General features: G+C 37.3%; 1 protein-coding gene across 3 annotated transcripts in view; it reads left to right on the plus strand.

Moving 5' to 3' along the window:
* Positions 1 to 12,218, plus strand: part of LOC117324543 (meiosis regulator and mRNA stability factor 1-like) — a 54,601-nt gene that overhangs the window by 36,941 nt on the left and 5,442 nt on the right. For all 3 annotated transcript variants that reach the window (XR_004532020.1, XM_033880458.1, XM_033880469.1), the window contains exons 15-23: positions 2,004 to 2,142; positions 3,656 to 3,747; positions 4,023 to 4,068; positions 4,540 to 4,742; positions 6,227 to 6,454; positions 6,656 to 6,859; positions 9,832 to 10,096; positions 11,652 to 11,759; positions 11,863 to 12,057. Coding sequence is in view for 2 of the 3 variants with exons in the window: in XM_033880458.1 (XP_033736349.1) it covers positions 2,004 to 2,142; positions 3,656 to 3,747; positions 4,023 to 4,068; positions 4,540 to 4,742; positions 6,227 to 6,454; positions 6,656 to 6,859; positions 9,832 to 10,096; positions 11,652 to 11,759; positions 11,863 to 12,057 (1,480 nt within the window). In the remaining variant the exon portion in view is untranslated. The remainder of the gene's footprint in view (positions 1 to 2,003; positions 2,143 to 3,655; positions 3,748 to 4,022; positions 4,069 to 4,539; positions 4,743 to 6,226; positions 6,455 to 6,655; positions 6,860 to 9,831; positions 10,097 to 11,651; positions 11,760 to 11,862; positions 12,058 to 12,218) is intronic.

Raw genomic sequence — 12,218 nt, forward strand, 5'->3', positions numbered from 1 at the left:
TGACTCATGAGAAGAGACTTGACTCGCAGACACAGCTGAGAAAACCCTTGACTCTTGAGTTGTGATTACTCATGAGAAGAGTTTTGACTCATGATTGGAGAAGCGATGACATGACTGCATAAACTAACGAATCAAAACACAGCGAAGTAGTAGCTGGTGGCATGACAAACTTGACTCCTAAGTGCTACTGAGAAGACCCTTGGCTCTGAGTCTCAGTGACTCGTGAGAAGAAACTTGACTCGCAGACACAGCTGAGAAGACCCTTGACTTCGAGTTATGACAACTCAAGAGAAGAGTGACTTGATTGTGGTTGAAGACATGACCTGATTACCCACAAAATAAACAAATAAAACATGGCATAGGTTGGTGGCTATTGTAAGGAAAAACTTCACTTCTTATGGCTGCTGAGAAGATCCTAGACTTTAAGTTGTGATTACTCATGAGATGAGTGACTTGACTCGTAATAGAAGAGGCTTGATCTGACTGATAACTAATTAAACCTAGTACATGATAATAACAATCTAGTAACAGACTAAATAAAGTGAGGAAGAAACATCATCTCTATATATATCTATGACAAAGCTCTCCTTAACAGTTGCATAATATATTCCGCACAAGTATAAACAAGAATCTGTGACAAGTACAAGGAAAACAATAATGCTAGATACAGATAAAAGGTGTGACAGCTATGCCGTAAACCAATTATTTAGAAATATCTGTGACAAGTACATAGAAAACAGTAACGCTAGATACAGATAGAAGGTGTGAACGCGAAGATATAAATGTTTACTAGAGTAACAAGTATCGAGAATGCTCCTCTGATATCCACGCTGTAACCAAAGTCTGGTCAGGTACAACAAGTCAAAATAGACAGATTGATGAGTAATCTCACCGCTGAAAAGTCCAAGACAACTGAGTTGGAAGCATAGTAAGCTGATGCTACGATTTCCACTTTATCTGCATGTCGCTATCATCGGGAGATGGAAACGCATAATGTAGTTCGGTGAGTTTCCGAGTCGTCTGTATGTAGTTATCAAAGTTGTTCGTCGATTATCCGAGGAGTCTGCATGTCGTAATCGTCGGGAGATTGAAATTCCGACTAGTTAAGTTGTTCGGTTAGTTCCGAGTACACTGCATGTCGTAATATCGCGAGATGGAAATCTAGACTAATAATGTTGTACGTGTAGTTCCTTAATTATTTTTCCTGAAATCAGATAATTACCCCTACAAAATTAACCGTAAACGCCAAAGAAGACGATGCAATGCCCTACAGTGTTCGACAAGACATGGGCGCTGCCATCTTGAATCCCGCACGGAATCCTGGGATCGCGCACCAAGCTGCTGGTAGTGACGCGTTCCTGACCTGCTTGGCCGCCATGTTAGATGACCCGAGACGGTTTACAAACTGATGTCTTTCGATTTCCACTAGCACGAATAAGTCACACACAAAGTTAGATCCCGATAGCAAAGAAAACACATTGTGGTTGCATAAAGACTGTTAGGATCCAAATAGGAAATACACAGCTCGATGACGAATGACATTCGTCAATGTAAACTAAAGGAAATGTCCTCGACACACGTCGATAAAAATGTAAACAAACACAACACACGTGTAAATACCGTTATTGGTGTGTACTTCACTGTCGTAGGAGACGACAACTCCAGGCAAAACACTCGTTAGTTCAAAAGTCAATAGGAGTTGTTGCGACGAAAGTAAACAATAGGAGAAAATAATGATGAATAAAACACTGCTGCTACAAATAATCACGCTGCTTGAAAAACAATGCAGGTGGCGCTATCCCCTGACGTATTTCCATTGGTCAAGAACATCACGTGATCAAAGGCGCGAGGTTAGAAATAGATATTTACTAACATGAAGACTGTGACGGGGTTTTTAAATGTTGTGTACAAACAACTATTTAGTAAACAAAATATCATTTTACATTGCTGGCTCTGGAACAGATATATAGGTATTTACATGTTACCATGTTGACTACTGATAGGTCCTTGGTACTGGAGACAGAAAGCTGTTGACCCTGAGTCATCGTGCCCAAGGCAGACGCTTCACTGCTGACCTCACAAAACTGCTCAAGGTCCAGCCTGGAAAGAGGGTTGGGGTGAAGGCCCTCTCTGATGCCTGGGGTAAGTTGGTATTGGTAGTAACTTTCCTTGTTGTGTTCATCTCATCAAGATTGTTTTGAGTATATGATTTTAATATTTACCAGCCTTATTAGACAAACATGACTGTATTATAATCTCCTATCATTTAGTTGTTGAATGTCTGCAACTGTCCATTTTGTGTTTGAGCATTCTGATACACTCCGATGTCCATTTTGTGTTTGAGCATTCTGATACACTCCGATGTCCATTTTGTGTTTGAGCATTCTGATACACTCCGATGTCCATTTTGTGTTTGAGCATTCTGATACACTCCGATGTCCATTTTGAGTTGAGCATTCTGATACACTCCGATGTCCATTTTTGTGTTTGAGCATTCTGATACACTCCGATGTCCATTTTGTGTTTGAGCATTCTGATACACTCCGATGTCCATTTTGTGTTTGAGCATTCTGATACACTCCGATGTCCATTTTGTGTTTGAGCATTCTGATACACTCCGATGTCCATTTTGTGTTTGAGCATTCTGATACACTCCGATGTCCATTTTGAGTTGAGCATTCTGATACACTCCGATGTCCATTTTTGTGTTTGAGCATTCTGATACACTCCGATGTCCATTTTGTGTTTGAGCATTCTGATACACTCCGATGTCCATTTTGTGTTTTGAGCATTCTGATACACTCCGATGTCCATTTTGAGTTGAGCATTCTGATACACTCCGATGTCCATTTTGTGTTTGAGCATTCTGATACACTCCGATGTCCATTTTGTGTTGAGCATTCTGATACACTCCGATGTCCATTTTGTGTTTGAGCATTCTGATACACTCCGATGTCCATTTTGTGTTTGAGCATTCTGATACACTCCGATGTCCATTTTGTGTTTGAGCATTCTGATACACTCCGATGTCCATTTTGTGTTTGAGCATTCTGATACACTCCGATGTCCATTTTGTTTTTGAGCATTCTGATACACTCTGATGTCCATTTTGTGTTTGAGCATTCTGATACACTCCGATGTCCATTTTGTGTTTGAGCATTCTGATACACTCCAATGTCCATTTTGAGTTGAGCATTCTGATACACTCCGATGTCCATTTTGTGTTTGAGCATTCTGATACACTCCGATGTCCATTTTTAGTTGAGCATCTGATACACTCCGATGTCCATTTTGTGTTTGAGCATTCTGATACACTCCGATGTCCATTTTGTGTTTGAGCATTCTGATACACTCCGATGTCCATTTTGTGTTTGAGCATTCTGATACGCTCTGATGTCAAATATGTGTTTTGGCATTCTGATACAGACTAATGTCCAATTTGTGTTCGAGCATTCTGATATGATCCGATGTCCAATTTGTGTTTGATTATTCTGATATATACTGTGATGTCCAATTTGTGTTTGATTATTCTGATATGCTCCGATGTCCAATTTGTGTTTGATTATTCTGATATGATCTGATGTTTCATTGAATTTTCACCACAAGTGTACTTCTATCAATCTCACCCATGTTCAATCTTGTGTCATTTTTCCAGCGAAGTTTTACAACAAGGCATGGGACATCACAGAATATGGAATGTCACACCTGGATGACCTGTTGACAGAGGTGCCTCCTACCACAGCTCTGGTAACTTCCTCACTGGTATTGTCCCATCACCATTGAACAAGACTGCCCTGTTGTTGAACAATTTCAAATCCTTCCAAACACTGTAAAAACAGTTATAATCAACTTAACATGTACAAAATTTAATACACACTGTATTACCTATTGACTAAGGAGTGACCCTTCCTCCACTTCTACTTGAAACACTGTGATAATCTTAAAATTTCATAATCAAAAACACTTCTATTTGTCACATACTTGACAGGTGTACAGAGTTGGGCTTTTTATGCATGTTACAGGTGATGTCAGAAGGAGGAGAAAATGTCATAGTCATTCCTCGGAAAGGTAAGATACACGTCAGTGCTTCTCTCTCATCTTCTAGAAATAAAGATACTGCAAGCATACATACTGATTTCCACAAACTCATATCTAGAATTATGAAATTTTAACATTTTATATATAATATTAATATTATATATATTCAATTATATAACAACTTATTAAAAGCAACATAATTATGATTTACAAGCACAACTTTCACTGTGCAAAAAAAAAACCCAATTTATTGCTACAATGAGATCATGTAGATTGCAGTATGTAAAATAAACAATGGTGAAATGTTGATATAGACTAGCTTACACAGATAATTATAATCATAGAACTATTAAAAAATAGTGTAACTGTAATGTCTGAATACACGTTATCATATAGGACTGGTGTTAAGAGTACACTACTGAACAGTACTGATAGTTTAGATCACACATGAACATGATGTAGCTATATAGTGTGTGATATTAAGATATCCTTGGTCTACAGATCAGAGTGCTGAAGAAGTTGAACGGACCCGTCAGTTCTCCCTAGAAGTAGTGGACCTCCTCCGTCACAATCCTCAGTGTCGTATGCCATTCAACAAATTCATCCCTGCATACCACCATCACTTTGGTCGTCAGTGTCGTGTGTCGGACTATGGCTTCAGTAAACTCATGGATCTGTTTGAGGCTATTCCACATGTGGTAGAGGTAGATATTTCAGTCATATTTCATAACATTTAACCCTAACAACCTTTTTCTGAGTCGATGGAGTGTTAGGTAGGTTTACCAGTAACACTAGTAATCAGTGTGAGATGGTAGGTGTACCAGTAACTCTAGTAATCAGTGTGAGATGGTAGGTGTACCAGTAACTCTAGTAATCAGTGTGAGATGGTAGGTGTACCAGTAACACTAGTTATCAGTGTGAGATGGTAGGTGTACCAGTAACACTAGTTATCAGTGTGAGATGGTAGGTGTACCAGTAACACTAGTTATCAGTGTGAGATGGTAGGTGTACCAGTAACTCTAGTAATCAGTGTGAGATGGTAGGTGTACCAGTAACACTAGTAATCAGTGTGAGATGGTAGGTTTACCAGTAACACTAGTTATCAGTGTGAGATGGTAGGTGTACCAGTAACACTAGTAATCAGTGTGAGATAGTAGGTGTACCAGTAACACTAGTAATCAGTGTGAGATGGTAGGTGTACCAGTAACACTAGTAATCAGTGTGAGATAGTAGGTGTACCAGTAACTCTAGTAATCAGTGTGAGATGGTAGGTGTACCAGTAACACTAATAATCACTGTGAGATGGTAGGTGTACCAGTAACACTAATAATCAGTGTGAGATGGTAGGTGTACCAGTAACACTAATAATCAGTGTGAGATGGTAGGTGTACCAGTAACACTAGTAATCAGTGTGAGATGGTAGGTTTACCAGTAACTCTAATAATCAGTGTGAGATGGTAGGTGTACCAGTAACTCTAATAATCAGTGTGAGATGGTAGGTTTACCAGTAACTCTAGTAATCAGTGTGAGATGGTAGGTTTACCAGTAACTCTAATAATCACTGTGAGATGGTAGGTTTACCAGTAACTCTAATAATCAGTATGAGATGGTAGGTGTACCAGTAACACTAGTAATCACTGTGAGATGGTAGGTTTACCAGTAACTCTAGTAATCAGTGTGAGATGGTAGGTTTACCAGTAACTCTAGTAATCAGTGTGAGATGGTAGGTTTACCAGTAACTCTAATAATCACTGTGAGATGGTAGGTTTACCAGTAACTCTAATAATCAGTATGAGATGGTAGGTGTACCAGTAACACTAGTAATCACTGTGAGATGGTAGGTGTACCAGTAACACTAGTAATCAGTGTGAGATGGTAGATGTACCAGTAACTCTAATAATCAGTATGAGATGGTAGGTGTACCAGTAACACTAGTAATCACTGTGAGATGGTAGGTGTACCAGTAACACTAGTAATCAGTGTGAGATGGTAGGTGTACCCTTAACTCTAGTAATCAGTGTGAGATGGTAGGTTTACCAGTAACTCTAGTAATCAGTGTGAGATGGTAGGTGTACCAGTAACACTAGTAATCAGTGTGAGATGGTAGGTTTACCAGTAACACTAGCTATCAGTGTGAGATGGTAGGTGTACCAGTGACTCTTATTATGTGAAGAATTTGACCTTACAGATGGAGGAGGATGGGGAGGAGCGTTTGATCCACCTGACAGAGCCAGAACTGCGTAAGATTCTGGCAGAACAGATAGTTAGTCTGCTGAAGTACCAGAAGAGCCAGTGTCTACCACTTCATCATCTGATGTCAACATTTACCTGTCATTACGGCTTCAACATCCCTCTCTATGACTTCAATGTCGAGTCAGAAGAGGACCTCATGAAGAAGCTACGACACGTTGTCAAGGTGATACCTTTATATCAGATGAAGATGTTTCTAATGAAGCTTTATTTCATGATGACAACTGAAAATATGGTTACCGATTGAGTTTTCATGTAAGATGTCTGATGTTTTTAATTACACTGTAGAGATGACAAATTTTTACACTAGGGATGACGACAATTTTTTACACCGCAATTTATAAGCTGGGACATGTTTTCATTCCAGGTTGAAATGGTGAACCGATGTAAATATGTCATGTTAGTCAATAAAACCGAGATGCCTCGCCTTGCTCATCACATCCTGCAGCTGATGATGGACCAGAGTGGGGGTAGTCTCCCTTTAGTGGAGCTCGCCAGTCGTTACAAATCCCAGTATGGCCATGACTGTGACGTCAAACAAATCAAGGAAGAGCTGTTAGACTATGTACAGGTAAGACTTGCAGGTTAGACTATATACAGGTTCGACAAACAGGTTCGACTATATACAGGCGAGACATACTGGTTAGAATATATACAGGTTAAACTATATACAGGTTAGACTATATACAGGTTAGACATACAGGTTAGACATACAAGTTAGACTATATAGAGGTAAGACTATATACAGGTTAGACTATATACATGTAAGACTATGTACAGGTTAAACTATATACAGGTTAGACATACAGGTTAGACTATATACAGGTTAGACTATATACAGGTTAGACATACAGGTTAGACTATATACAGGTTAGACTATATAGAGGTAAGACTATATACAGGTTAGACTACATACAGGTTAGACATACAGGTTAGACTATATACAGGTTAGACTATATACAGGTTAGACTATATACAGGTAAGACTATATACAGGTTAGACTATATACAGGTAAGACTATATACAGGTTAGACTATATACAGGTTAGACTATATACAGGTAAGACTATATACAGGTTAGACTATATACAGGTTAAACTATATACAGGTTAGACTATATACAGGTTAGACTATATACAGGTAAGACTATATACAGGTAAGACTATATACAGGTAAGACTATATACAGGTTAAACTATATACAGGTTAGACATACAGGTTAGACTATATACAGGTTAGACTATATACAGGTTAGACTATATACAGGTAAGACTATATACAGGTTAGACTATGTACAGGTTAGACTATATAAGGTAAGACTATATACAGGTTAGACTATGTAAGGTAAGACTATATACTGGTAAGACTATATACAGGAAAGACTATATACAGGTTAGACTATGTACAGGTAAGACTATATACAGGTTAGACTATATACAGGTTAGACATACAAGTTAGACTATATACAGGTAAGACTATATACAGTTGAGACATACAGGTTAGACATACAGGTTAGACTATGTACAGGTAAGACTATATAAGGTAAGACTATATACAGGTTAGACTATATACAGGTGAGACATACAGGTTAGACATACAGGTTAGACTATGTACAGGTTAGACTATATACAGGTGAGACTATATACAGGTAAGACTATGTACAGGTAAGACTATATACAGGTTAGACTATATACAGGTAAGACTATATACAGGTTAGACTATATACAGGTTAAACTATATACAGGTTAGACATACAGGTTAGACTATATACAGGTTAGACTATATACAGGTTAGACTATATACAGGTAAGACTATATACAGGTAAGACTTTATACAGGTTAGACATACAGGTTAGACTATATACAGGTTAGACTATATACAGGTAAGACTATATACAGGTTAGACTATGTACAGGTTAGACTATATACAGGTTAGACTATATACAGGTTAGACTATGTACAGGTTAGACTATATACAGGTTAGACTATGTACAGGTTAGACTATATAAGGTAAGACTATGTACAGGTAAGACTATATACAGGTTAGACTATATACAGGTTAGACATACAAGTTAGACTATATACAGGTAAGACTATATACAGTTGAGACATACAGGTTAGACATACAGGTTAGACTATGTACAGGTAAGACTATATAAGGTAAGACTATATACAGGTTAGACTATATACAGGTGAGACATACAGGTTAGACATACAGGTTAGACTATGTACAGGTTAGACTATATAAGGTAAGACTATATACAGGTAAGACTATGTACAGGTAAGACTATATACAGGTAAGTCTATGTACAGGTAAGACTATATACAGGTAAGACTATGTACAGGTTAGACTATATACAGGTAAGACTATATAAGGTAAGACTATATACAGGTTAGACTATATACAGGTGAGACATACAGGTTAGACATACAGGTTAGACTATGTACAGGTTAGACTATATACAGGTGAGACTATATACAGGTAAGACTATGTACAGGTAAGACTATATACAGGTTAGACTATATACAGGTAAGACTATATACAGGTTAGACTATATACAGGTTAAACTATATACAGGTTAGACATACAGGTTAGACTATATACAGGTTAGACTATATACAGGTTAGACTATATACAGGTAAGACTATATACAGGTAAGACTTTATACAGGTTAGACATACAGGTTAGACTATATACAGGTTAGACTATATACAGGTAAGACTATATACAGGTTAGACTATGTACAGGTTAGACTATATACAGGTTAGACTATATACAGGTTAGACTATGTACAGGTTAGACTATATACAGGTTAGACTATGTACAGGTTAGACTATATAAGGTAAGACTATGTACAGGTAAGACTATATACAGGTTAGACTATATACAGGTTAGACATACAAGTTAGACTATATACAGGTAAGACTATATACAGTTGAGACATACAGGTTAGACATACAGGTTAGACTATGTACAGGTAAGACTATATAAGGTAAGACTATATACAGGTTAGACTATATACAGGTGAGACATACAGGTTAGACATACAGGTTAGACTATGTACAGGTTAGACTATATAAGTTAAGACTATATACAGGTAAGACTATGTACAGGTTAGACTATATACAGGTAAGACTATATACAGGTTAGACTATATACAGGTAAGACTATATACAGGTTAGACTATATACAGGTTAGACTATGTACAGGTAAGACTATGTACAGGTTAGACTATGTACAGATGAAACTTATGTACAGGTTAGACTATATACAGGTAAGACTATATACAGGTTAGACTATATACAGGTTAGACTATATACAGGTAAGACTGTGTACAGGTTAGACATACAGGTTAGACTATATACAGGTTAGACTATGTACAGGTTAGACTATATACAGGTAAGACTTTGTACAGATGAGACTTATGTACAGGTTAGACATGCAGCAGGAAATATACAATTCTGTGTAATATCACTGATTTGTCCGACAAATTGGACATACAATGTACAGTATTTAGGGTAAGTGTTTATGTAATCTGATTGAAGGTGATTGGAGATGACGAGTCAGCAGTGATCAGTTTGACACCTCTACAGGCTTTCGCTCGCGATGTACGTCTTCTTCTCCATGAGCAGGGACGCCTGTACCTAACACAATTTGAGCGGATGTATAAGGAGCGTTTCGGGGTGGAGCTTAAACCTGCCTTATTTGGCTACCCTACAACACTAGCCTTACTGCAGACTATACCATACATAGCGAACATCAGGGGCAAGGGGCCACGTAAATACTGCACCCTGTCGTCAGAGTTCAAAGGTAACAGTTAGCATGCTATTACAATTACTGTAATAGTAGTTCATCAAAATTATACTTCTGAAGAAGACATCCATAAAAACTTCTATGTATCAAAAATGATGCCTGAACCTCCATAAAAATATGAGAATGCCAAGGTGTAAAAATAATTAGTTGTACATTGCATACTCCAAAGTTTGAAAGTGACAAGGGATTAATCAAATATTGAAATGCTTCCATCTAGGAAATGTAAATCTATATTGACGTTGGAATTGTACTCCTGTTTACTATTGTCAGGGCTTTTGATATGGATGCCTTTTAATAATCTGTCCAGTCAGCTGGCTGCTAATATTGTTCCCGACTCGAAACTTCATAAGTATATATTGAGGTCAAGGTCAAATTTTGTATCTTTTCACTAATCAATATATAGTTTTAGCATTATAAAGACAAAGATAATTGGTTAGATCAATGAACCAAAGATCAATGTCACATGGTCCAAAGGTTGAAGGTCAAGGTCAAATTCAGTATTTTTCAAAAAGTAGGTCGAAATTAAACTTTTTACTAACCAAAAGATCAACATCATAGGTCAAAGGTCAAAGTAATTTGTGTCCAAAGGTAGAAGATTAAGTGGATCTTTGACTATGACATTGGTTCTTAGTGGTGGAAGTATCAAAGGTTAAGATAGAGCAGATCAAATCTAAAAAATGAGTATTATAGCAATACTTTCATCTACGTTACCCCTGGCAGATCAAAATGAGAGTCAAATCATAGTACATGATTGTATAATGAATATTTTACTTCCTTGCGATTCAAACCTCAATCTCAGTGATTTGGGGAGATGGCATCTTAATTGATGATTATTGGGAATATATTGTCACTTACTGGCCTGTCAGTGTTCCAGTTTTGAGAGTAATTTTATATCTTTACTGTGACTGATGATGTTAGTGATCCAGTTTTGAGAGTTATTTTATATCTTTACTGTGACTGATGATGTCAGTGTTCCAGTTTTGAGAGTAATTTTATATCTTTACTGTGACTGATGATGTTAGTGTTCCAGTTTTGAGAGTAATTTTATATCTTTACTGTGACTGATGATGTCAATGATCCAGTTTTGAGAGTAATATTATATCTTTACTGTGACTGATGATGTCAGTGTTCCAGTTTTGAGAGTAATTTTATATCTTTACTGTGACTGATGATGTTAGTGATCCAGTTTTGAGAGTAATATTATATCTTTACTGTGACTGATGATGTCAGTGTTCCAGTTTTGAGAGTAATTTTATATCTTTACTGGGACTGATGATGTCAGTGTTCCAGTTTTGAGAGTAATTTTATATCTTTACTGTGACTGATGATGTCAGTGTTCCAGTTTTGAGAGTAATTTTATATCTTTACTGTGACTGATGATGTCAGTGATCCAGTTTTGAGAGTAATTTTATATCTTTACTATGACTGATGATGTCAGTGTTCCAGTTTTGAGAGTAATTTTATATCTTTACTGTGACTGATGATGTCAGTGATCCAGTTTTGAGAGTAATTTTATATCTTTACTGTGACTGATGATGTTATCTCTCTCCAGCCGGTTTGCCAGCCTACAAGGATCAGGAGGGAATGAGAGACTACGTACATCGCTCTGCCTCAGACACACAGTCCAGTGACTCTGGTGTTACAGACAACAATCCTGAAGGTTAGTGATATATTATACTGTTTAATATGTAAAACTATCTTTCTTCCTCATTTAGTTTTTCTACATGTTATGTACACAGGTATATATGATATTTTGGTTGTAGATGATGAACTCTGTGTTGAAAGTGAGACAAGAAAATCTCAGAGAGAAAACCTTCTGAGCGGTCACCAGGACCAATCGATGCCTGCACGGTCGTTTGATCTGCTCTCTGCTCCTGTACCTTCAGCCATCCCATCCCCTGACCTCAATCCAGAGGAACAGGTTCCAAACCTCATGACATTTGACTCCATTTCTACAGGTAATGAAAACATCCTTATTTTGAATAACTACCGGTATATATTTGATATTGATGGGCAAGCGATGTTTATAACGAGACCACACCTTCCTTATGATAGTTAATTTTCATTGTTGACCTGTCGGTATTGTTAGGTAATCCTAATAAGGCATGCATTTTAACTA

The sequence above is a fragment of the Pecten maximus genome, chromosome 1 (assembly GCF_902652985.1).
Source record: "Pecten maximus chromosome 1, xPecMax1.1, whole genome shotgun sequence".
Taxonomy (NCBI): domain Eukaryota; kingdom Metazoa; phylum Mollusca; class Bivalvia; order Pectinida; family Pectinidae; genus Pecten; species Pecten maximus.